Here is a 27939-nt window from a genome sequence, read left to right as displayed (position 1 = left end):
TTGACAAGTTGTCATTTGCATCTCTAAATACTGTGCAAAGCCATTACAAACCTTGGCTTTTTGATCAGTAAGAGACGACAGAAGACTTTACAATCACACACTTGAATGCCACAAATCTCCAATTTCCAGTCCTTATCCACTTTTTAATCAATAAGAGATGACAGAAGACTTTACAATCACACACTTGAATGCCACAAATCTTCGATTTCTAGTCCTTATCCAGCACCCTGATGAGCTCAAGCATCCTTTGCAGTTTCAATTTGACCTATGCAGAAAATAATAAGCACATGCTGCACTTATGTCTTGGGTGATCATAACTGGCTTGAGAAACCTTGCAATGCTAAAAAAAACATGAAATTGAAATGAAAAAACCATGTTCATTTTAACTATGTGACTGGACTACAAACTACAGATCACTCAAGCCTGATTGAAGCGTACCCTTTACCTCAAAACTTTACCTTCTTCATCGACTTCTATTAACGCCAGAGACCTACCATGAGTGACATAGGTCAGCCAGAAAATATATATTAGTATAGGAGACCTTTCCACTAGACTGCAATCATTTGTGGAATCACACTTAATACTTCTGATTTGGGCAGTTGGATTCTCAGCACATTAGCACACATTTATGGTGCGAGCCTGCAAAGAGAAGCAAGGCAAAAAAGACCAGATCTGAAGCCTTCTTCCTGGCACTCCTCATACAGAGAGTGACCCAATTTAAAACAATTGCACCATTCACATTCGGTGCGAGCCTATAAGAGGAAATAAGTATAATATCCAAGCACGCCACCCTATATTGCCGGCATGAGAGCCTCTCCAGACTTCTTAGTATTTTTGCTTCTATAGCATGTCACTATTTTAGATTACACAAAGAACCTTGCTGACCATATCCTCCCCAATTGCAGAGCATCAAACTCCATTGACCATACATACAACTTGAAACCTTCAGCTACAATGTGATAGTATCATGCTTGCAATGATCATTTTGCTTAGAGAGCAGTCATGCACAGCAACCCTTCTTTGTGATCTGGGCCTCTTGACCATCCGCTGGAATGACAATCTTAGTGCCTGTCAACAGAGCCATATTGCCGTTCCCATGTTCTTCATTTGCAATCAAAGACTTCTTACAGACTATTCTGTAGATCTCTGTCAGCACTGTATAGAATGCACTTTCTACGTTAGTGGCTTCCAAAGCTGATGTCTCCAAGAAAAAGAGCCCTTCTTTCTCAGCAAACTCCTTTGCATCCTCAGTGGGAACTGCCCTGAGAGTGCCCAGGTCGGTCTTATTACCAACTAGCATGATCACGATGTTGTTGTCGGCATGACTTTTAAGCTCCTCAAGCCAACGAGCTATATGATCAAATGTTTGCCGCTTGGTGATGTCATATACCAACATAGCTCCTACTGCACCTCTGTAGTATGCACTGGTAACTGCTCTATATCTGTTACATGTACTGTGTGAGGTCAATAAAGCGTGCAGAATATCCAAGCCCAAAGAAGAGTTTTGGAACAAGAACCCTAATCTACCATCCATATTAGTTTACGCAGGCTGCCCAAGCCCTACGGAGGCTTGAAGACATGGCCAGAATGAGTATCAAACCCTACTTTCATAAAACACTGCTAACAAAAGGCCAATATGTGTACCAAACCATAATTTAAAATCAACACAAATGGTATAGGCTAATCCAAGCCCTAGGAAAACCAGAATGCATATCAAGTCCTAATAGATCATTAATGTTATCTTTAACAAGGAAGATACGGACTCTACAAACAAGGTGAAAATAAGCATCAAACCCTCAAAATATCACGATTATAACTTTTACACACATGATTTGTATAATCCAAGCCCTACAGACCATTCAAAACAAGGCCAAAATGGCAATCAAACCCTAACCTGCCCTACAAACCAAGGTCAAAATAGTAGCCCAACACTGACGTGCTGTTATGTACCTAGCACTAACCCTTGCGGTTAGGGACTAATCCAGCTAGGTTAGGGGGGCCTAGGATCAAGAACAGTAGGTGGATTCAAGTGGCTAAGGTTCAGATTTAATAAAACCAAGGTTATTGGCTATTTATGATTGGACTGTTATTTATAATAGTAATAAGCACTATATATAAGTGAGTCTTGGATTGTTATTAATTCATTGTGGTCTAGATTTGGACCAAGAGGCTTGGTCCTACCACATGGCGGATCACGGGTAGTCTTGCCGAGGGCCCCTATGGGTAGGCACTCATGGTATGGGACGCCGCGGTTAACTAACATGCACTGATGGGAGCGGAACATTAGCCACCTGAATCCACCTGCTTTTCCTAATCCCAAGGCCCCCCTAACGCTCTTGGATTTGTCAGAGACGTTCTTCTCAGTCTGAGAAGGCTCCACAAGACCAAACCCAATCTTCGGGTGAACCCAATCTGAAGAAGGATCATAAGCATCAGTAGATCCTCTAGCACATTAGGGAGGACATAAGTTTCTCTTGCCGTCAGGAGGGCCATATGGAGGAGAGTTGTCCCAATGCCAAGGCCAAGGCAGCTCATTTGCCTTAACTTGACACATATGTATAAGTAGGTGCTAGGGGAGACTGTGCACATCCTTTTTTGAACTTCATTAATGCCAAACTTGTGCAGAAGCTGGGAGTGAAGACACAACTAAGTGATTGCGTGTATTGTGTGAACCTCTCGCATGGTATACTTCCCTAAGGGGGCTCCATTGATTTAGACCAAGACTCATGGATCATTCCAAAGAGTGGAAGATAGTTAGTACCATATTCTGAACCGGGTTGTTGTTTCATGATGATTGAGTCTGTGTACCGGATTTGTGCAGAGATTAGGGAAGAAATCTCTTATGGTCGTGACGTTCCTATAGCAGGTTATCCAGAGATTCGACAAAATTGTGTTTTTCTGATCATCCTCATTCCGATAGGCAAACGGAGAGGGTGGGATCAGGTTTTGGAGGTTATGCTTTGTGCATACGACTCCAGGCGACTGTTTTATTGGGAGAGGTGCATCCCTGTGGTCGAGTTTGGCTATGGTACTACTAGGCATATGGTTATGGAAGTATGTTTGGTAGGTGTTGGGTTAAAAACCATATTCCCTCACACTTTGATAGCTTGAAGGAGACACGGTTGTGGTGCCAAATAGTTAGAAGTCAATGAGAGGGAAGTTCAATATCCCCTAGGTACGATACCAAATCCTAGAAACGATCGGTATGACGTTGCAGGTAGTAGATAGTTGTCTCCACGATTTCAGGTTTCCAATTCCATGACAAATTGGAGGATTGAAGGATGGTTTATGTGTTCCTTGATACCTGGATATGAAGATTTGATAGACAGGTATAAAACTAATTTCAGAGACAGTTGATGCAAGTAGTTGGTTTCTCCTCCTTTTATTTCCAAGAGTGAAAATGTCTTGAGTGGGGAGGAATGTTAAGTACCTAGCACTAACCCTTGGGCTTAGGGACTAATCCAACAAGGTTAGGGAAACCCTACGATTAGAAAAAGTAAGCGCATTCAAGTGGCTAAGGTTAAAATTTAATAAAACCAAGGTTACTAACTATTTATGACTAGACTGTTATTTATAGTAGCATTAAGCACTATATAAGTGAGTCTTGGATTATTATTGATTCACTGTGGTCTAGACTTGGACCAAGAGGCTTACTCCTGCCATGGATGTGGTGGATCATGGGTAGTCTTGCCAAACTTAAAAGGACCCTCTGGGCATGCATTGGTGGTATGGGACGCCAGGGCTGACTCGCATGGACTCGTGGAAGTGGAACCTTAGTCCCTCGCTCGAGGGAGGTTTGTTGACGCGAACCTACGGTTGGGTGGTGAGCTTGCCAACACCCCTTTTATTTAGTTTCTCTAATCTTGTTGTTTATGCCCGTGTATTAGGTGATCCTTGGGAGGAGTCCCTCACACATGCCCTACAAACCAAGGCCAAAATTTCAATCAAACACTAACCTGCCCTAAAAACCAAGGCCAAAATGGCAATCAAATGCTAACCTACCCTACAAAGCAAACCCCAACTGGCAATTAAACCCTAACACACCCTAGCCTAAATGGCAATCAGACCCTGACCTGCCCTACAAATCAAGGCCCAAAAGGCTTTCAAACCCAAACCTGCCTACCAACAAAGACCAAAATAGCTACCAAACCTTACGAACCAAGGCCAAAACGGCAATCAAACCCTAACAACCAAGGCTCAAATGTCAAACAAACCCCAGCCTGCCCTACAAAGCAAGGCTAAAATGGCTATCAAATCCTAGCCTTCACTGACAACCAGGTGCAAATGTCAATCAAAAGCTAATCAGCACTGCAAAACAAGGCCATAATGCCTACCCTGCACTGCAAACCACAGCCAAAATGGCTATCAAACTATAATCTGCACTGCAAACCAAGGCCAAAATGGCTATCAAACCCTAGCTTCCACTGTAATCCAAGGTCAAAATGCCTATCAAACATAACGGGCTCATAGATCTCTTTACAAAAAGGAAAAAACATATTAGAAAAGCAGATGGAATAAATCTAAAAAACAATCTTACCTCTCCTGACCTGCAGTGTCCCATATCTGAGCTTTGATGGTCTTGTGATCTACTACAATCGTTCTAGTCTGAAACTCCACTCCAATGGTAGCTTTGGAATCAAGAGTGAACTCATTCCGAGCGAAACGATTGAGAAGCTGAGATTTCCCCACCGCAGAGTCGCCGATGAGCACTACCTTGAACACATAGTCTATTTTCTGATTGTAATCGCCATAGCCCGCCATGGCTCTTTCGAACCAAACAACGAGCCAAAAATGCTTTCCGGCTGAAGGATTGAGAGCAGACCTTTCACTACAGATCGAGTGCAATCAGCGAGCATGTAAGCTTTGCAATGGCGGAGCCATGGATGCAAAAAGCGTCCATCAGATCTGGTGAGAGGTAGGGCTAGGATTAGGGTTGCGTTTACCAAATAAGTGGGCACTGAGTGCACTGAATGAAGGGAAGCTCAGCTTCGGTGCTGGCTATGTCGACCTCTAAGATACATATATAGAAACACGGGTGCACAAGGTATCTTTCCTCACAAACCCATTAGCATTGATGCAAAAACTCTCTTTTTTTAAGGGGCTTTTTTAAGTGATGTTGTTACCTCAAACTAGATTGCTTACGAAGGGAATGCTACCACGTGTCTATCTATTTCCAAAAACAAAAAAAAAATTATCCTTTCCCTTTAGTTTTTTTTCTCTACAATGTGCGAGGAGTGTTACTTACCTTAGGGAATGGGAAGGGCAAGTTGAGTTCATTGGGAATTGAACCCTACACCTCAGTGATAGAGCTTGAAGACTCTACAATTGGGCTACTCCCCTATCACTTGCTTGAAGACTCTACCATTAGGCTACTCCCCCATCACTTGAGCAATAGAGCTTGAAGACTCTACCATTGGGCTACTCCCGCGTCCCTTTCCTTCCCTTTTGATAGAGCTTGAAGACTCTACCATTCATTGGACTACTACCCCGTCACTTGAGCGATAGACTCTACCTAGAGTTTGACAACTTTACCATTCATTGGACTACTCTCCCACCTAAGTGATAGACTCTACCTAGTAGAGTTTGAAGACTCTACCATTTATTGGACTACTCCCCCACCTGAGCGATAGAGCTTGAAGACTACCATTGGCTACTCCTATGTCCCCTTCCTTCCCTTTTTGATACCAATCCCTTCACCTTCTACAATTTACAATTTTCTTAATGCATTGGCTCGGGGACACAGTGTGAAGGTAGGAGGCAAAACTAACTCTACAATGTATGTGAGGACTTATAAGAGTCTATGCTCGAGTCTGAGTAAGGCATGCACACATGTTAGAGGTGGGCCAATGGGATAGTGGTAGCTCTGACATTAATGGTGGCAACATGCATTGGATGCTCGCATGGAAAGGGGAGGCTAGAGAAGCTTTCCTAGCTACGTAATGCTAGTTTATGAGAAAGCAAGCCCCCCTTAATGTGTGTGGGCAGCTCTACTAAAAGACAATCTCCATTTGATGAGATGGTGAAGCTGAGCAAAACAAGCAACCATATGATGAGATGGCCTTTGGTTTCTTTTTTCACATTTTGCACTTCACTATCGACAACCTAGCCTTCATCAGCCACTCAGCAAGAGTTCTTATCTAGCTCTAACCTACATTAAAATACTTCTCGAGTTATATTTTTAGCAAAGGGTATCAATTGGAGTTGAAGAAGAAGAGGCAATAGCAACTTAGTTCCCTAGTTGAATTAGTCAGAGAGCACAATAGCATAGTAATAGTAGCACAGTAATGAGGTTACTTTTGCTTATCTACCCGAATACATGATGGGAACAAGGCATGTTTTTAATTGTCTCCTTACTCATGTTGAGAGGGGCTCAACATAAGAAATCACACTCGCTTTTTTTGTGCCTCAACTCGATAGACTGCTTGATAAACTTATGGTTTCTATTTTTCTTTACTAGGAAAAACTATATCGATGCGTTTTGAAGCCTGAACCCGAATTCTTTATGTATAAGCTTTTATGGTTCTCTACACATGCGCATAATAGGTTCCTCCAATGGTCTTTATCTGAATAGACATGTTACAAAACGAGGGACTCAAAAGTCCATTTTGGTGCAATCAACAACTTCTTTGGCTTTTCAAATATTTGGATGGCCTACAAGTGTATGTGCTTTGTGTGTGGCTTCTTGTTGCTTGTATGTGCTTTGTGTATGGCTTCTTATTTTGTTGATGGTAAGGTTGATGAGGGCTTCCTAATCCATGCAAGGCTTTAATGGTTGTGACAAGGCTGCCTAAGTTTAAAGTTGAAGGTATGCAAAAAGTTTGTGAAGCATGTCAATTTGGAAAGCAAACAAAACATGTATTTTCACATGATAGAAATGTGAGTAGGAATGGGGTCCTGTGAAGACTATGTCTATGGGTGGCTGTAGGTACTACGTAACATTCATTAATGACCACACAAGGAAAGAGTGGGCATACTTCTTGAAGGAGAAGAGTGAAGTGTTCACTCATTTTTAGAATTTTAGAGTTATGGCTGAAAAATAGACAGGAAAGTATGTGAAATGCCTAAGGTTAGATGGAGGGGGAGAATACTTCACCAATGAGTTCTTTGAATTCTTGTGAAAGAATGGCATTTAGAGACAATTTACATGTAGATACACTCCGTAACAAAATGGAGTTGCTGAACGAAAAAACAGGCACCTTGCAGAGATAACACGAGCATTGATGGCTGAGAAGAATATGCCACATAGCTATTGGGCTAAGGTTGGCTGTGTCTACAGCAGTTTATATCACGAACAGGACTCCTACTGTAGCCATACATGATGTAATGCCAGAGGAGAAGTTTACTGGCAAGAAACGTGATTTGTCTTACTCGAAAGTTTTTGGATGTATTGCATATGTGCATGTGCCAGATGAGTTACGTACCAAGTTGGATCCAAAAGCAAAAAAATGTTATTGGGTATTCCCTTCAGCAAAAGGGATATAGATGTTATAATCCTGCTACACGTGAATTGAGGGTAAGCAGGGATGTTGTATTTGATGAGATGTGTAGCTGGTATGCTGCTGAAAAGGATGTTGTTGGGGCTGATGTAAGTGGAAATGTGGTTGCACAAAATGTAGGTCAGCAATCACAGTCATTGAGTGGACCAAGATGAAGAGTTGACTAAGGACAAGGTTATTAGTTAAAAAAGAAGAGATATTTAGAAGAAATGATGCATTTTTGACACCTCAGTGTGGGGAATTTCCCTCATGAAGGAGGCACCTATTTCACATGTGAGGGGAGTGTTGAGATGTCAAGCTCAACATGAGTGACACTCACGAGGCGCCTGCATTACCCTTTCTACATTTATATCACTGACGGGTTTGATAGAGCTGGCACTGACATATCTTCGCTAGAGAGTCTACAGCTGGACTACACCGACTAGTCTACATCTACTCACTCCTCTTAGCGTGTTCACATTATGAACTGCTTGTATATACTCTATTATGTGTGTTAGTCACTTTATCTTCTTGGTAGACCTCTTTTGTTGGGTGAAGAAGAAGAAGAATTTTCAACCTCTCACCTTGTGTGTTCTCTTCTAGGGTTTGTGTGAGTGTGTGTGTGCTTGCAAGAGCTCAAGCTCACTTCTCCCCTGCATCTTTTCATTTACAGCCAAAGACCTCGCTCCAAATCAAAAAGCTAAACTTATTAATCTCCTTAAGGAATACAAGGATTGCTTTGCATGGACTTATCATGATATGAAAGCAGTACATATTGAGGTTGTTCAGCACACAATCCCCATGGTACCAAATGCTAAACAGCGACCTTATCCAATGAATCCAAAGTTTGCTATTTGACATTGTTAAATAAGAGATAGACAAGCTCATTAAATGTGTATTGATCTATGGGATTGAACATTTGGACTGGGTGTCACCCATTGTGGTTGTGTCGAAAAAGAATGGGAAATTACGAGTATGTGTCAATATCAAAAAGGTCAATGTAGTAACAAGATGAGATTATTAACCTTTGCTATATTTAGAACATGTCCTTGAACAAGTAGCTAGCAAGGAAGCATACAACTTCTTAGATGGGTATTCAGGATGATATAACCAAGATGAGATTATTAACCCTTGCTATATTTAGAACATGTCCTTGAACAAGTAGCTAGCAAGGAAGCATACAACTTCTTAAATGGGTATTTAGGATGATATAACCAAATTTCCATTGCTCCGAAGGATCAAGCGAAAACTGCTTTTATTTACAAAACATGACGTTTATGCATATAGAGTTATGCTATTTAGCTTAACAAATGCATCGGCCACATTCTAACGGCTTATGAAAATTGCCTTAAAGTTTTTCTAAAGACATTTCTTGAAGCTTTCTTAGATGATTTGTGCATTGATTCGTCTCATGGAAAGAGCTTTTATCCTGCTTACGAAAGGTATTTGAATGATGCACACTTTATCAGATGAGGGTAAAATCAAAATTATCTTTGAATTACCCCCACCAACAAACTATAAGGGAGTCCAAAGGTTTATGGGACATGTAGGCTAATATAGGTTATTCATTCTCTTATATACCAAGATTTTACATTCCTTGTACAAGCTTCTTATTATATTCGAGTGGACAGAAGAATGCCAACTAGTCTATGATACCTTAAAGCAAACTTCGGCTAGTGCTCCCATACTATGAGTGCCAAACTGGAATGTTATCTTCCATGTGCATAATGATGCTTCTAACTTTGCAATTGGGTGTGTCTTAGCCTACGTAGCTAGGCAAACAAAAACTAGACTACCCTATAAGTTTTGTTAGTCGACAGTTATCTGAGGTTGAGATGAATTATACAACCACAGATCGTGAAGGTTTAGGAATGGTATATGCCATGAAGAAATTCCAACATTAGCTTCTAGCTAATAAATTTGTTTTCTATGTTGATTATCATCAAGCTTTACTATACCTTGTTAATAAACCTTGCTCCATAGGGAAAATCACTAGATGGTTGTTGATTCTTCTTGAATTTGATTTCACAGCAGTGGTACAACCTGGCAAGAAACATATCATGGGCTAATCATCTATGTCGTGTACATATTGGTGAAGCACCAACTAGAATAGATGATGATCTACCTGATGCTACACTATTTAAAGTTGAGGCTATACTAGAGTGGAGCTAGAAAATTGTTAACTCTCTAGCTAATGGTTTTCTAGAAGTAAAGAAGCTAAGGAAAGATCTAGCCAATGAAGTTGCTTAAAGAAGCAAAACCTTACCAATTGATTGCTAGAACTCTTTATAGAAGAGGTAAGGATGACATATTGAGATGCTGCTCTAGAAAGGATGAATACTTATATATCATCGAATAACCACACCAAGGGGTAGCCAGTGGACACTTTGTAGGAGATGTTACGGTAAGAAAAATACTTCAATCGGGGTATTGGTGGCCCTCGCTCTTCAATGATTATGCACTATTTATCAGAGGATGTGACGAGTGCCAAACGATGTGCTAAACCACAAAAGAAGAACATGATTCCCTTGCACCCTATTAAACTTCTAGAACCCTTTATGAAATGGGGCATTGATTTTGTGGGACCCATCAATCATCCAACTGCATGTATCACCCAAGCAATGTATATTTTAATAGCTACGGATTATGTCACAAAATGGGTTGAAGAGAGAGCTTGATGAAAAGCAGATGATGTGACAACCTCTAAGTTTCTTTATGAAAATATCATTACCTGCTTTGGTTGTCCTTTTGAGCTAATGAGTGACCAAGGAAAAAACTTTATAAATGATGTAATCCAACATCTCACCACAATGTTCATGATCTCATACCGCAAGTCTACTTCATACTACCCCTAACAAGCAGTTGGTCAAGTTGAGAGCACCAACAAAGTCCTCATTTTCATACTAACAAAAACTGTTAAAGCTCAACGATTGGTAATTCAAGCTCATAGTAGCTCTATGGGCTTACCAAACCTCTTAGAAAGTTGCAATTGGTTGCACACCATTTAAGATGGTATATAGGGTTGAGGTAATAATGCCCTAGGAATTCATGATACCTAGCTTAAGGGTGGTAGTGACTGAGAGACTTGAGGGTAACATATTGGCCGACTGGCTGTTCATTCTTGAAGGACTAGAGGAAGAAAGACAAATTGCAGTGCAGAACATGTTATCAGAAAAGGATCAATGAAAAGAATGGTTTGATAATAATCTTGAGGATAAGGAAATCAATGAGGGAGACCTTCTACTTATGTACGGAGTTTGCGAATGAAAAAAAAGAAACTAAAGTATACCGATAAAGGACCCTTTTGAGTCTATGAAATAGCACCTCAAGGTACTATGTGTGTTGAAACCCTTGACGGGGTCGAAACCATTGTCTTTCTTAATGGTAGTAAATTAAAAAAGTATTATGGTCTTCTTATCGAGGAAAACTTATGGGTCACACATGATAAGAAGGCAACCAAGGAGAAAGCAGAACTAAGAAAGCTCAATATCAACAAGAGGCTAAAGAAAAGAAAATTCAACAGCAGCAAACGACTAGAAGCTACTCTGAAATCTGCACAAGCCGGGGGAAGTCAAAGGAGAGCATACAGCACCTCTACGAATATCCATTCAATTACCTAGCCCTTATGGTTCGTCATAGGAAATCCAAATTATAAGTTACCCCAAAATGGATACCTAAATGCTTATTGAAAGCTCAAGGCTACTACGATGGTAACCATTGTATTTGGATACAAAAACATAAATGTATACCACTAGCCTCACTGCCACCACTTAACAAATTCCCAAGTCTCCTTAGTGATGGACAAAAACATAAATGTATACCACTAGTCTCACTACCACCGCTTCAAATTCCCAAGTCTCCTTAGCGATGGACAAAAGCTTCAGTAGCCCAAATTCTAACAAAGAGAAGACTATTATTGTAAGGGAACCTTTACCACCCAAAAAATTCTAGATCCCAAAGAGAATATCACATGAGACATGGTGATTGAAGCTTCTACATCACAAAATGTTGCAAAAACATTGTTCCCAAGTTCATGCAAACTAGTTGTAGAAAGGTGAGAAGTATCTACTGGGAGAGAATAAAGGGTAGAATGAGAAGATTTACGATGTGTGAAGATATTCTGGAAAGCAAAAGAGGTGGAGTGAATCAAGCAAAAGAGGTGGAGTGAATCAAGCAAAAGAGGTGGAGTGAATCAGTGGGATTAGATGCTTAGATGTAAACTCTATAAATTGAGGCATTGGCCTAATGAGAATGCCTCTATAAATTGAGGCATTGGCCTAATGAGAATTTGTTGGTTTTTGATTATCCATGCCTACATTAGTCTATCAGTTAATTGCTCACTAAATCACATCTTAATCATCGTCTAATCTCTTTGTTAATGATGTCGATTCTAGCATTTGATCCACCATAGCTCATCACATTGCTATAAAATAAACATGGTATCAGAGCCTAGCTTAGAATCCATCAAATTTATGAGCCCATTATCTTGCTAATCATCTAGTTAATTAGAATTAGTAGATAATCAACTTTTTGGTCATTTTTCAATAAGCCTTCCAAGCCTAACAATAGGCTTCAAGATTCTAGCCCCACATAGCCACAATCCCTATACTCCAGCCCATCAACGCGAATCGCCAAACTGCCTTCTGGAGCTGCAAATTATTGCAATTTCTCAGGCACCTTTTTTTTAAAGTTAAATTGAGATCTTGTCTGCACTAGATACAATGCGTCTAATTCCTTTTGGCCCCAGGGGCTTTCAAGGGTACTCTACAAGCTGGTGAAGACAGTTTTTGATTTCATCAAGTCTACAGTGAGATCCAAGCTCTCCATCAAATCTGCAGGTGACTTTGGTAAAACAGAGATTAAGCTTTCAATGTTTGGTCAAATCTTGTGTTTCTTAGCTTAATCCTCTACTAGACTAATTGCTATTGATGGCTTTGAAAGGAGTTGAGCTCATTTGAACTCTAAGGCCCTAGATCTGGACTCCCCGCATACTCTATTTTTTGCACACAAAACAGAGGATTATTTTGTTAATCAGTGATAAGTTAGCATTTATCACTCTATTTTGGTGCAATTGAGGGTTCAAGTTAACCATTGGGTATCTGATACAGCTCCCTATAACTTTAGATTACAATTCGGAGATTTTCAAGCATTGGTGCAAATCTACAATGCAGAACAAAGCAATTTACAAATTATTCAAAGTTTATTTGCTCATGAGGAAAAATCTGTGGGGGCTAGTTGAGGGAAGAGATGCATGCCCAGAGGTGAGTGGGAAAAATGAGTAGAAGAGCAGGAATGAGAAAGCATTAGGACTTATCGCACTCAGTTTAAATGATGAAATCATTCATCACATCACAGGATACAATGGCCAAAAGATGCATGGGATGAACTCAATAAATTATTTGGCACTCAAGCAAAAAATTTAAAGATAAATCTGTTAATTCAATTCTACAAATTGGATATGAAGGAAAGTGAACCTTTAATCATACACTTGAACAAATATAAAAACATTAAGCAACAATTGGCAGCCATTGGCAAAAAGGTAGAAGATGATGAGGCACTAGTAGTGCTTCTGAAGAGTGTAGACAAAGGTGAATATGAAAACATTGTAGCAACATTAAAGAATGCACCTGAATTGAAGCTACACGAGATAGAAGGAGCTCTACTAGAGCAAGAGACCAAGGTCAAAGAGAAGAAATGGCTCGACTCAACAGCTGGAGTGGAAAAAGCATTCTTCACCCCAGGAGGATTCTCTCGAGGATGATGACGAGGAAGAGGCGGAGTAGGAGGAAGGACCTTCACTTGCCACAACTGTGGAAAGCCAGGACACGTGGCAAGAGACTGCTACAGCAAACCCAGTGGAGAAGGAACGACATCGGCAAACTTCATGGAGGCTCCTAAGGAAGTGGAGTGAGATCATCTTTTCTGAGAGAGAGAGAGAGAGAGAGAGAGAGAGAGAGAGAGAGAGAGAGAGAGAGAGAGAAACCCCACAACCCAATGTAACCTGCCCCAACAGAGTAGCCCCAACAGAGTAAAACCACCTCTGAGCCACCGTGATGATGTAGGCCATGTGGTAGATGTATGTGTGAGCACTTTAGTCAAGGTCATGGGCACTTGTACTAGCCTTGGACACATAGAGAGAGAAGAGTGTCAAGGACTATATGAGTTTAGGGACTTGTGGCACTGGTCCTTAACTACCAAGCAAGAGGGAAACTTGGTATACGTTCCAGGTGTGCTAGGAGTATTCACTTGAGGGGAGGTGTTGAAATATACAAGTGAATAGGGTGTGTGCAGGAACAGGCCCTTAGCAAGAGGCTAAGAAAGAGAATCTGTAAATAAGTGAGAAGCTGTAAGAACGTGAGAAGTATCTACTAGGAGAGAATAAAGGGTAGCATAAGAAGATTTAGGATGTGTGGAGATATTCTGGGAGGAAGAGGTGGAGAGAATCAAGCAAAAGAGGTGGAGTGAATCAAGGAGATCAGTGGGATTAGATGCTTAGATGTAAACTCTATAAATTGAGGCATTAGCCTAATGAGAATTTGCTAGTTTTTGATTATCCATGCCTACATTAAGCTATCAGTTAATTGCTCACTAATCACGTCTTAATCATCGTCTAATCTCTTTGTTAATGATGTTGATTCTAGCATTTGATCCACCATAGCTCATGAAATTGCTGTAAATTTAACATGTGTGTGGGGCAGGCTCCTATTAATCTAGGATTTGAAAAATATGAAGCTGGGAATTCTACTTTCAAACCTTTGACAATAGCTTCTTCCACTCCACTAAGAACAAGTATATATGTCCTATCACTTTGTCAATTTGTTCCATTACCTACAACCAACACATACATGTCGGAACATTCAGTTTATGACTTTTATATTTATATCTTTTTATATACTATCTATTTTATTCATTGAGGAGAGCAGGGACACATGGCAGGACAAGAGAAGAGTGCAGTCATGTGTACGCTAGGGAATGAATACTCTGCTTTTTTGTGCTACGGTAAGAGAGAGAGGCACAGAGAGAGAGAGAGAGAGAGAGAGAGAGAGAGAGAGAGAGAGGGGTACGCTCTTATTACTCTGGGATTTGAAAAATATGGAGCTAGGATTCCTACTTCCAAACCTTTGACAATGACTTCATCCTATCACTTTGCCCATTGGTTCCATTTTTTGACAAAACCAATTATATACACACGAAGCATGGGTCACAAAAGAAAAGTTGCACAAAATTACCATGTGAGGGGACGTGCGAAGCACGGGTTGGCCCACTAGTTTCTTAAAAACATAGATTTGACAGTGCTTTCAATTTTTTATAATCATAATTATACGAATGCATGTTTGTAATTCATTTTTTATAATTCAAAACACTATTGCTCTCGATGTTTCTTCAGTAAAAAAACATGAACATCATGTATAAACGATCATGCATATGATTGTAAAAAATAGAATTGAAGTTTGTGCTAGCATTTGATATAAATGAAAAAGAAACTTAAAACTATCACCAACTTAAAACTACATATGTATATATATATGTAGGATAGAGAGAGAGACACACATACATATGTATATATAACATAGAGAGAGAGACACACACACGCACATACGTATATATAACATAGAGAGAGATACACACAAACATGTAAGAACATTCATTATATATGTGTTATAGCAACATGCATGGTAGGACAATGAAAGAGATGATTGTGTGCAATCATATGTACCTAGGGAATAAACGCTTTATTTTTTGTGCTATGGTAAAAGAGAGAGAGAGAGAGAGAGAGAGAGAGAGAGTGTAGGTTAAATATACAAGTAAATAGGGTGTGTGCGGGAACAGGCCCTTAGCAAGAGGCTGTAAAAGAGAGTTTGTAAATGAGTGAGAAGCTGTGAAAAGGTGAGAAGTATCTACTAGGAGAGAATAAAGGGTAGAATGAGAAGATTTAGGATGTGTGGAGATATTCTGGAAAGAGGTGGAGAGAAGCAAGCAAAAGAGGTGGAGTAAATCAAGCAAAAGAGGTAAAGTGAATCAAGGAGAGATCAGTGGGATTAGATGCTTAGATGTAAACTCTAGAAATTGAGGCATTGGCCTAATGAGAATTTGTTGGTTTTTTACTATCCATGTCTACATTAAGCTATCAGTTAATTGCTCACTAATCACATCTTAATCATCATTAAGCTATCAATTAATTGCTCACTAATCACATCTTAATCATCGTCTAATCTCTTTGTTAATGATGTTGATTCTAGCATTTGATCCACCATAGCTCATCACATTGCTATAAACTTAACATGGTATCAGAGCCTAGCTTAGAATCCATCAAATTTATGAGCCTATTATCTTGCTAATCATCTAGTTAATTAGGATTAGTATATAATCAACTTTTTGGTCATTTTTCAACAAGCCTTTTGTACCCACAAGTGGTGGAGGGGCTTGATCTCCCTCCAGGCCTAACAATAGGCTTCAAGACTCTATCCCCACATAGCCACAATCCCTATGCTCCAGCCCATCAACGCGAATCGCCAAATCGCCTTCTGGAGCTGCAAATTATTGCGATTTCTCAAGTACCTTTTTTTTAAGGTTAAATTGAGATCTTGTCTGCACTAGATACAATGCATCTAATTCCTTTCAGCCCCAGGGGTTTTCAAGGGTGCTCTACAAGCTGGTGGACAGTTTTTGATTTCATCAAGTCTACAGTGAGATCCAAGCTCTCCATCAAATCTGTAGAGCAGGGTGACTTTAATAAAACAGAGATTAAGCTCTCAATGTTTGGTCAAATCTTATGTTTCTTGGCTTAATCATCTACTAGACTAATTGCTATTGATGGCTTTTAAAGGAGTTGAGCTCATTTGAACTCTAAGGCCCCAGATCTGGACTCCCCGCATACTCTGTTTTTTGCACACAAAACAAAGGATTATTTTGTTAATCAGTGATTATTTAGCACTAATCATTATATTTTGGTACAATTGAGGGTTCAAATTAACCATTGGGTATCTGATACAGATCCCTATAACTTCAGATTACAATTTGGAGATGGTTTGATACTCTAACCATTCAGTACAGATTTGTTAGCCTTGGTTTAATGTAATTTCTATTGAATTTATGCTGATAAATCTGTTGTAATCATCACCTAAACACCGGATTGAGTTGTAAAAGGGTAGACACTGCCCTTGAGTCTTGAAATTGGATCAAGAGGTAAGACCTCCTTCACATTATCATGAGCACGGCACAAGAGATAGCCAAATTTAATGGGGAGCAATTTTATACATGGCAAACAAAAACCATGTATTTGCTCATGAGGAAAAATCTGTGGATGCTAGTTGAGGGAAGAGATGAATGCCCAGAGGTGAGTGGGAAAAATGAGTGGAAGAGGTGAGTGGAAGAGCAGGAATGAGAAAGCATTAGGACTTATCGCACTCAGTTTAAATGATGAAATCATTCATCACATCACAGGGATACAATGGGCAAAAGATGGATGGGATGAACTCAATAAATTATTTGGCACTCAATCAAAAAATTCAAAGATAAATCTGTTAATTCAATTCTACAAACTGGATATGAAGGAAAGTGAACCTTTAATCATACACTTGAACAAATATAAAAACATTAAGCAACAATTGACAGCCACATTGGCAAAAGGGTGAAGATGATGAGGCACTAACTGTGCTTCTGAAGAGTGTAGACAAAGGTGAATATGAAAACATTATAGCAACATTAAAGAATGCACCTGAATTGAAGCTACATGAGATAGAAGGAGCTCTACTAGAGCAAGAGACCAAGGTCAAAGAGAAGAAATGGCTGGCCTCAACAGCTGGAGAGGAAAAAGCATTCTTCACCCGAGGAGGATTCTCTCGAGGATGAGGACGAGGAGGAGGCAGCGTAGGAGGAAGGACCTTCACTTGCCACAACTGTGGAAAGCCAGGACACATGGCAAGAGACTACTACAGCAAACCCAGTGGAGAAGGAACGACATCGACAAACTTCATGGAGGCTCCTAAGGAAGTGGAGTGAGATCATCTTTTCTGAGAGAGAGAGAGAGAGAGAGAGAGAGAGAGAGAGAGAGAGAGAGAGAGAAATCCCACAACCCAATGTAACCTGCCCCAACAGAGTAAAACAACCTCCGAGCCACCGATGATGTAGGCCGTGGTAGATGTATGTGTGAGCACTTTAATCAAGGTTACGGGCACTTGTAGTAGCCTTGGACACATAGAGAGAGAAGTCTGTCAAGGACTATATGAGTTTAGGGACTTGAGGCACTGGTCGTGGACTACCAAGTAAGAGGGAAACTTGGTATAAGGTCCAGGTGTGCTAGGAGTATTCACTTGAGGGGAGGTGTTGAAATATACAAGTGAATAGGATGTGTGCACGAACATGCCCTTAGCAAGAGGCTGTGAAAGAGAATCTGTAAATGAGTGAGAAGCTGTGAAAAGGTGAGAAGTATCTACTAGGAGAGAATAAAGGGTAGCATGAGAAGATTTAGGATGTGTGGAGATATTCTAGGAGGAAGAGGTAGAGAGAATCAAGCAAAAGAGGTGGAGTGAATCAAGGAGAGATCAGTGGGATTAGATGCTTAGATGTAAACTCTATGAATTGAGGCATTGGCCTAATGAGAATTTGCTGGTTTTTGATTATCCATGCCTACATTAAGCTATCCGTTAATTGCTCACTAATCACATCTTAATCATTAAGCTATCCGTTAATTGCTCACTAATCACATCTTAATTATTAAGCTATCCATTAATTGCTCTCACTAATCACATCTTAATCATTAAGCTATCCGTTAATTACTCACTAATCACATCTTAATCATTAAGCTATCCATTAATTGCTCATTAATCACATCTTAATCATTAAGCTATCCGTTAATTGCTCACTAATCACATCTCAATCATTAAGTTATCTGTTAATTGCTCACTAATCACATCTTAATCATTAAGCTATCCTTTAATTACTCACTAATCACAGCTTAATCATCATCTAATCTCTTTTTTAATAATGTTGATTCTAGCATTGGATCCACCATAGCTCATCACATTGCTATAAATTTAACATGTGTGTGGGGCAGGCTCCTATTAATCTAGGATTTGAAAAATATGAAGCTGGGAATTCTACTTTCAAACCTTTGATGGAACAGCTTCTTCCACTGCACTAACAACAAGTATATATGTCCTATCACTTTGTCAATTTGTTCCATTACTATATTTATATCTTTTTCTGTACTATCTATTTTAATCATTGAGGAGAGCAGGGACACATGGCAGGACAAGAGAAGAGTGCATTCATGTGTACGCTAGGGAATGAATACTTTGCTTTTTTGTGCTACGGTGAGAGAGAGAGAGAGAGAGAGAGAGAGAGAGAGAGAGAGAGAGAGAGAGAGAGAGAGAGAGAGAGAGAGAGAGAATGACATAAGCATTGAGCACTCTTATATCCTTTAATCTCTCGAGCACTTGCAAAATGTCACATCACACTTGAAAGAACAAATGATGAAGGGATATAGGGGTTGAGGATGGCAGTTTGACTGATGGTGGGAAATAGCAACCTCATGCAGAGAAGGACTTTAGCACTTGGAATCCTTTTAATGGATACATATGATGAGTGGAGCATATGGCTTTTGGTGGAAAGAAGGAGAAAACACACTTGGCACTTAGGATGGGAAGCCTTGAGACACCAACTTTAGAAGTATTTGATGTAGATATGCATCATGTGGTGTGATTGTTATGGTATTCAATTCACTTCTCAACCCCTCTCAAGCTTGAGAAGTTTCAAATTAATTGTTTTCAATGCAAATCAAGCTTTCTATAAGAATTCTAATGATTAATCACAAAAAAAATAATCATTATGCTTAATTAGGATGCTTTTTAAGTATATCTCTCTCTCCCCAAAAGAATAGTCATTCCTATGACTAATTCTTAAGCAAATGAATGATAAATTCTTAATTCAAAATCAATCTCTAAGCTTGTTAAGCTAGAGGTTAAGAAAATGGCTTTTTATGCTTTTATGCAAATAAAATTATGGTAAACTTATGATTTAATTCCATAAATTGGATTTAAGTCTAAGGATAGTTATTCTTCTGGGATTTGAAAAATATGGAGCTAGGATTCCTACTTCCAAACCTTTGACAATGACTTCATCCTATCATTTTGCCCATTGGTTCCATTTTGTGACAAAACCAATTATATACACACGAAACATGGGTCACAAAAGATAAGTTGCACAAAATTACCATGTGAGAGGACGTGCGAAGCACGGGTTGGCCCACTAGTTTCTTAAAAACATAGATTTGAGAGTGCTTTCAATTTTTTATAATCATAATTATACAAATGCATGTTTGTAATTCATTTTTTATAATTCATAACACTAATGCTATTGATGCTTCTTCAGTAAAAAAACATGAACATCATGTATAAACGATCATGCATATGATTGCAAAAATAGAAGTGAAGTTTGTGCTAGCATTTGATATAAATGGAAAAGAAACTTAAAACTATCACCAACTTAAAACTTAAAACTACATATGTATATATATATGTAGGATAGAGAGAGAGACACACATACATACGTATACATAACATAGAGAAAGAGACACACACAAACACATACGTATATATAACATAGAGAGAGATACACACAAACATGTAAGAACATTCATTATATATGTGTTATAGCAACGTGTATGGTAGGACAATGAAAGAGATCATTGTGTGCAATCATATGTACGCTAGGGAATGAACGCTTTATTTTTTGTGCTATGGTAAGAGAGAGAGAGAGAGAGAGAGAGAGAGAGAGAGAGAGAGAGAGAGAGAGAGAGAGAGTGTATGTGTGTTGTGTTGAAATATACAAGTGAATAGGGTGTGTGCTGGAACAGGCCCTTAGCAAGAGGCTATAAAAGAGAGTCTGTAAATGAGTGAGAAGCTGTGAAAAGGTGAGAAGTATCTACTGGGAGAGAATAAAGGGTAGAATAAGAAGATTTACGATATGTGGAGATATTCTGGAAAGCAAAAGAGGTGGAGTGAGTCAAGCAAAAGAGGTGGAGTGAATCAATGAGAGATGAGTGGGATTAGATGCTTAGATGTAAACTCTATAAATTGAGGAATTGGCCTAATGAGAATTTGTTCGTTTTTTATTATCCATGCCTACATTAAGCTATCAGTTAATTGCTTACTAAATCACATCTTAATCATCGTCTAATCTCTTTGATAAGGATGTTGATTCTAGCATTTGATCCACCATAGCTCATCACATCGCTATAAATTTAACATGGTATCATAGCCTAGCTTAGAATCCATCAAATTGATGAGCCCATTATCTTGCTAATCATCTAGTTAATTAGGATTAGTAGATAATCAACTTTTTGGTCATTTTTCAATAAGCCTTCTATACCCACAGCTGGTGGAGGGGGTTTATCTCCCTCCAGGCCTAACAATAGGCTTCAAGACTCTAGCCCCACATAGCCACAATCCCTATGCTCCAGCCCATTTAATGCGAATCGCCAAACCGCCTTCTAGAGTTACAAATTATTGCGATTTCTCAGGCACCTTTCTTTTGAAGTTAAATTGAGATCTTGTCTGCGCACTAGATACAATGCGTCTAATTCCTTTTGGCCCCAGGGGCTTTCAAGGGTGCTCTACAAGCTGGTGAAGACAGTTTTTGATTTCATCAAGTCTACAGTGAGATCCAAGCTCTCCATCAAATCTGCAGGTGATTTTGGTAAAACAGAGATTAAGCTTTCAATGTTTGGTCAAATCTTGTGTTAATTGGCTTAATCCTCTACTAGACTAATTGCTATTGATGGCTTTAAAAGGAGGACCTCATTTGAACTCTAAGGCCCCAGATCTGGACTCCCTACATACTCTATTTTTTTCACACAAAACAAATGATTATTTTGTTAATCAGTGATTATTCAGCACTAATCACTATATTTTGGTGAAATTGAAATTAACCATTGGGTATCTGATACAGATCTCTATAACTTCATATTACAATTCGGAGATGGTTTGATACTCCAATCATTCAATACAGATTTGTTACCCTTGGTTTAATGTAATTTCTAGTGAATTTATGGTGATAAATCTGTTGTAATCATCACCTAAACACCGGATTGAGTTGTAAAAGGGTAGACACTGCCCTTGAGTCTTGAAAATGGATCAAGAGGTAAGACCTCCTTCACATTATCATGAGCACGGCACAAGAGATAGCCAAGTTTAATGGGGAGCAATTTTATACATGGCAAACAAAAACCATGTATTTGCTTATAAGGAGGAAAAATTTGTGGGGGCTAGTTGAGGGAAGAGATGAATGCCCAGAGGTGAGTGGGAAAAATGAGTGGAAGAGCAGGAATGAGAAAGCATTAGGACTTATCACACTCAGTTTAAATGATGAAATCATTCATCACATCACAGGGATACAATGGGCAAAAGATGCATGGGATGAACTCAATAAATTATTTGGCACTCAAGCAAAAAATTCAAAGATAAATCTGTTAATTCAATTCTACAAACTGGATATGAAGGAAAGTGAACCTTTAATCACACACTTGAACAAATATAAAAACATTAAGCAACAATTGGCAGCCACATTGGCAAGAGGTAGAAGATGATGAGGCACTAGCTGTGCTTCTGAAGAGTGTAGACAAAGGTGAATATGAAAACATTGTAGCAACATTAAAGAATGCACCTGAATTGAAGCTACACGAGATAGAAGGAGCTCTACTAGAGCAAGAGACCAAGGTCAAAGAGAAGAAATGTCTCGACTCAACAGCTGGAGAGGAAAAAGCATTCTTCACCCGAGGAAGATTCTCTCGAAGACGAGGACGAGGAAGAGGTAGAGTAGGAGGAAGGACCTTCACTTGCCACAACTGAGGAAAGCCAGGACACATGGCAAGAGACTGCTACAGCAAACCTAGTGGAGAAGGAACGACATCGGCAAACTTCATGGAGGCTCCTAAGGAAGTGGAGTGTGATCATCTTTTCTGAGAGAGAGAGAGAGAGAGAGAGAGAGAGAGAGAGAGAGAGAGAGAGAGAGAGAGAGAGAGAGAGAGAGAAAGAAACCCCACAACCCAATGTAACCTGCCCCAACAGAGTAAAACCACCTCCGAGCCACCGATGATGTAGGCCATGTGGTGGATGTATGTGTGAGCACTTTAGTAAAGGTCACGGGCACTTGTAGTAGCCTTGGACACATAGAGAGAGAAGAGTGTCAAGGACTATATGAGTTTAGGGACTTGAGGCACTGGTCGTGGACTACCAAGTAAGAGGGAAACTTGGTATAAGGTCCAGGTGTGCTAGGAGTATTCACTTGAGGGGAGGTGTTGAAATATACAAGTGAATAGGGTGTGTGTGGGAACAGGCCCTTAGCAAGAGGCTGTAAAAGAGAATCTGTAAATGAGTGAGAAGCTGTGAAAAGGTAAGAAGTATCTAGTGGGAGAGAATAAAGGGTAGCATGAGAATATTTAGGATGTGTGGAGATATTCTGGGAGGAAGAGGTGGAGAGAATCAAGCAAAAGAGGTGGAGTGAATCAAGGAGAGATCAGTGGGATTAGATGCTTAGATGTAAACTCTATAAAGTGAGACATTGGCCTAATGAGAATTTGCTGGTTTTTTATTATCCATGCCTACATTAAGCTATCTATTAATTGCTCACTAATCACGTCTTAATCATCGTCTAATCTCTTTGTTAATGATGTTGATTCTAGCATTTGATCCACCATAGCTCATCACATTGCTGTAAATTTAACATGTGTGTGGGGCAGGCACCTATTAATCTAGGATTTGAAAAATATGAAGCTGGGAATTCTACTTTCAAACCTTTGACAAAACAGCTTCGTCCACTGCACTAACAAGTATATATGTCCTATCACTTTGTCAATTTGTTCCATTACCTACAACCAACACATACATGTCGGAAAATTCAGTTTATGACTTTTATATTTATATCTTTTTCTGTACTATCTATTTCAATCATTGAGGAGAGCAGGGACACATGGTAGGACAAGAGAAGAGTGCAGTCATGTGTACGCTAGGGAATGAATACTTTGCTTTTTTGTGCTACGATAAGAGAGAGAGAGAGAGAGAGAGAGAGAGAGAGAGAGAGAGAGAGAGAGAGAGAGAGAGAGGGAGAGAGAGGGAGAGAGAGAGAGAGAGAGAGAGAGAGTGGGGTATGCTCTTTTTACTCCGGGATTTGAAAAATATGGAGCTAGGATTCCTACTTCCAAACGTTTGACAATGACTTCATCCTATCACTTTGCCCATTGGTTCCATTTTTTGACAAAACCAATTATATACACACGAAGCATGGGTCACAAAAGAAAAGTTGCACAAAATTACCATGTGAGGGGACGTGCAAAGCACGGGTTGGCCCACTAGTTTCTTAAAAACATAGATTTGAGAGTGCTTTCAATTTTTTATAATCATAATTATACGAATGCATGTTTGTAATTCATTTTTTATAATTCATAACACTAATGCTATCGATGCTTCTTCAATAAAAAAACATGAACATCATGTATAAACGATCATGCATATGATTGTAAAAAATAGAATTGAAGTGTGTGCTAGCATTTGATATAAATGGAAAAGAAACTTAAAACTATCACCAACTTAAAACTTAAAACTACATATGTATATATATATGTAGGATAGAGAGAGAGACACACATACATACGTATAGATAACATAGAGAGAGAGACACACACACACACACACATACGTATATATAACATAGAGAGAGAGACACACAAACATGTAAGAACATTCATTATATATGTGTTATAGCAACGTGCATGGTAGGACAATGAAAGAGATCATTGTATGCAATCATATGTACTCTAGGGAATGAACGCTTTATTTTTTGTGCTATGGTAAAAGAGAGAGAGAGAAAGAGGTGTTGAAATATACAAGTGAATAGGGTGTGTACGGGAATAGGCCCTTAGCAAGAGGCTATAAAAGACAGTCTGTAAATGAGTGAGAAGCTGTGAAAAGGTGAGAAGTATCTACTGGGAGAGAATAAAGGGTAGAATGAGAAGATTTACGATATGTGGAGATATTCTAGAAAGCAAAAGAGATGGAGTGAATCAAGCAAAAGAGGTGGAGGGAATCAAGGAGAGATGAGTGGGATTATATGCTTAGATGTAAACTCTATAAATTGAGGCATTGGCCTAATGAGAATTTGTTCGTTTTTGATTATCCATGCCTACATTAAGCTATCAGTTGATTGCTCACTAATCATGTCTTAATCATCATCTAATCTCTTTGTTAATGATGTTGATTCTAGCATTTGATCCACCATAGCTCATCACATTACTATAAATTTAACATGGTATCAGAGCCTAGCTTAGAATCCATCAAATTTATGAGCCCATTATCTTGCTAATCATCTAGTTAATTAGGAATAGTAGATAATCAACTTTTTGGTCATTTTTCAATAAGCCTTCTGTACCCACAATTGGTGGAGTGGCTTGATCTCCCTCCAAGCCTAACAATAGGCTTCAAGACTCTAGCCCCACATAGCCACAATCCCTATGCTCCAGCCCATCAATGGGAATTGCCAAACCGCCTTCTGGAGCTTTAAATTATTGCAATTTCTCAGGCACCTTTTTTCTGAAGTTAAATTGCGATCTTGTCTGCACTAGATACAATGCGTCTAACTCCTTTTGGCCCCACGGGCTTTCAAGGGTGCTCTACAAGGTGGTGAAGACAGTTTTTGATTTCATCAAGTCTACAGTGAGATCCAAGCTCTCCATCAAATCAGTAGAGCAGGTGATTTTGATAAAACAGAGATTAAGCTTTCAATGTTTGGTTAAATCTTGTGTTGATTAGCTTAATCCTCTACTAGACTAATTGCTATTGATGGCTTTGAAAGGAGTTGACCTCATTTGAACTCTAATGCCCCAGAGCTGCACTCCCTGCACTCTGTTTTTTGCACACACAAAACAAAGGATTATTTTGTTAATCAGTGATTATTCAGCACTAATCACTACATTTTGGTAAAATTGAGGGTTCAAATTAACAATTGGGTATGTGATATAGATCCCTATAACTGATTACAATTCGATTATAATTCGAAGATGGTTTGATACTCCAACTATTCAGTACAGATTTGTTACCCTTGGTTTAATGTAATTTCTAGTGAATTTATGCTGATGTAATCATCACCTAAACACCAAATTGAGTTGTAAAAGAGTAGACACTGCCCTTGAGTCTTGAAATTGGATCAAGAGGTAAGACCTCCTTCACATTATCATGAGCACGGCACAAGAGATAGCCAAATTTAATGGGGAGCAATTTTATACATGGCAAACAAAAACCATGTATTTGCTCATGAGGAAAAATCTGTGGGAGCTAGTTGAGGGAAGAGATGAATGCCCAGAGGTGAGTGGGGAAAATGAGTGGAAGAGCAAGAATGAGAAAGCATTAGAACTTATCGCACTGAGTTTAAATGATGAAATCATTCATCACATCACAGGGATACAATGGGCAAAAGATGGATGGGATGAACTCAATAAATTATTTGGCACTCAAGCAAAAAATTCAAAGATAAATCTGTTAATTCAATTCTACAAAGTGGATATGAAGGAAAGTGAACCTTTAATCACACACTTGAACAAATATAAAAACATTAAGCAACAATTGGCAGCCACCATTGGCAAAAAGGTAGAAGGTGATGAGGCACTAGCAGTGCTTCTGAAGAGTGTAGACAAAGGTGAATATGAAAACATTGTAGCAACATTAAAGAATGCACCTGAATTGAAGCTACACGAGATAGAAGGAGCTCTACTAGAGCAAGAGACCAAGGTCAAAGAGAAGAAATGGCTCGACTCAACAACTGGAGAGGAAAAAGCATTCTTCACTCGAGGAGGATTCTCTCGAGGACGAGGACGAGGAAGAGGTAGAGTTGGAGGAAGGACCTTCACTTGCCACAACTATGGAAAGCCAGGACACATGGCAAGAGACTGCTCTACAGCAAACCCAGTGGAGAAGGAACGACATCGGCAAACTTCATGGAGGCTCCTAAGGAAGTGGATTGAGATCATCTTTTCTGAGAGAGAGAAAGAGAGAGAGAAACCCCACAACCCAATGTAACCTGCCCCAACAGAGTAAAACAACCTCCGAGCCACCGATGATGTAGACCATGTGGTAGATGTATGTGTGAGCACTTTAGTCAAGGTCACAGGCACTTGTAGTAGCCTTGGACACATAGAGAGAGAAGAGTGTCAAGGACTATATGAGTTTAGGGACTTGAGGCACTGGTCGTGGACTACCAAGTAAGAGGGAAACTTGGTATAAGGTCCAGGTGTGCTAGGAGTATTCACTTGAGGGGAGGTGTTGAAATATACAAGTGAATAGGGTTTATGCGGGAACAGGCCCTTAGCAAGAGGCTATAAAAGAGAATCTGTAAATGAGTGAGAAGCTGTGAAAAGGTGAGAAGTATCTATTGGGAGAGAATAAAGGGTAGCATGAGAAGATTTAGGATGTGTGGAGATATTCTGGGAGGAAGAGGTGGAGAGAATCAAGCAAGAGAGGTGGAGTGAATCAAGGAGAGATCAGTGGGATTAGATGCTTAGATGTAAACTCTATAAATTGAGGCATTGGCCTAATGAGAATTTGCTGGTTTTTGATTATCCATGCCTACATTAAGCTATCAGCTAATTGCTCACTAATCATGTCTTAATCATCGTCTAATCTCTTTGTTAATGATGTTGATTCTAGCATTTGATCCACCATAGCTCATCAAATTGCTGTAAATTTTACATGTGTGTGGGGCAAGCTCCTATTAATCTAGGATTTGAAAAATATGAAGCTGGGAATTCTACTTTCAAACCTTTGACAATAGCTTCTTCCACTCCACTAACAACAAGTATATATGTCCTATCACTTTGTCAATTTGTTCCATTACCTACAACCAACACATACATGTCGGAACATTCAGTTTATGACTTTTATATTTATATCTTTTTCTGTACTATATATTTTAATCATTGAGGAGGGACACATGGCAGGACAAGAGAAGAGTGCAGTCATGTGTACGCTAGGGAATGAATACTTTGCTTTTTTGTGCTACGGTAAAAGAGAGAGAGAGAGAGAGAGAGAGAGAGAGAGAGAGAGAGAGAGAGAGAGAGAGAGCGAGAGCGAGTGGGGTATGCTCTTATTACTCTGGGATTTGAAAAATATGGAGCTAGGATTCCTACCTTCAAACCTTTGACAATGACTTCATCCTATCACTTTGCCCATTGGTTCCATTTTTTGACAAAACCAATTCTATACACATGAAGCATGGGTCACAAAAGAAAAGTTGCAGAAAATTACCATGTGAGGGGACGTGTGAAGCACGGGTTGGCCTACTAGTTTCTTAAAAACATAGATTTGAGAGTGCTTAAATTTTTTATAATCATAATTATACGAATGCATGTTTGTAATTCATTTTTTATAATTCATAACACTAATGCTATCGATGCTTCTTCAGTAAAAAAACATGAACA

The 27939-nt window shown here is 39.4% G+C and overlaps 1 protein-coding gene across 1 annotated transcript; it reads right to left on the bottom strand.

The window, feature by feature from the left end:
- Positions 1-357: 357 nt before the first annotated feature.
- On the bottom strand, positions 358-5074 carry LOC147641906 (ras-related protein Rab11A-like). The gene is made up of 2 exons (XM_086800989.1): positions 4538-5074; positions 358-1442 (listed from the first exon to the last, which is right to left on the bottom strand). Exons 1-2 carry the CDS (start codon positions 4759-4761, stop codon positions 1001-1003), a joined length of 666 nt encoding a protein of 221 aa, XP_086657115.1. The 5' UTR covers positions 4762-5074; the 3' UTR covers positions 358-1000.
- Positions 5075-27939: the final 22865 nt, after the last annotated feature.

The sequence above is a fragment of the Cibotium barometz genome, chromosome 1 (assembly GCF_041138505.1).
Source record: "Cibotium barometz isolate CiBa-2024 chromosome 1, ASM4113850v1, whole genome shotgun sequence".
In the NCBI taxonomy this organism is placed as follows: domain Eukaryota; kingdom Viridiplantae; phylum Streptophyta; class Polypodiopsida; order Cyatheales; family Cibotiaceae; genus Cibotium; species Cibotium barometz.
Note: the sequence above shows the minus strand (reverse complement) of the source record. Positions and strands in the feature narration are given on the sequence as shown.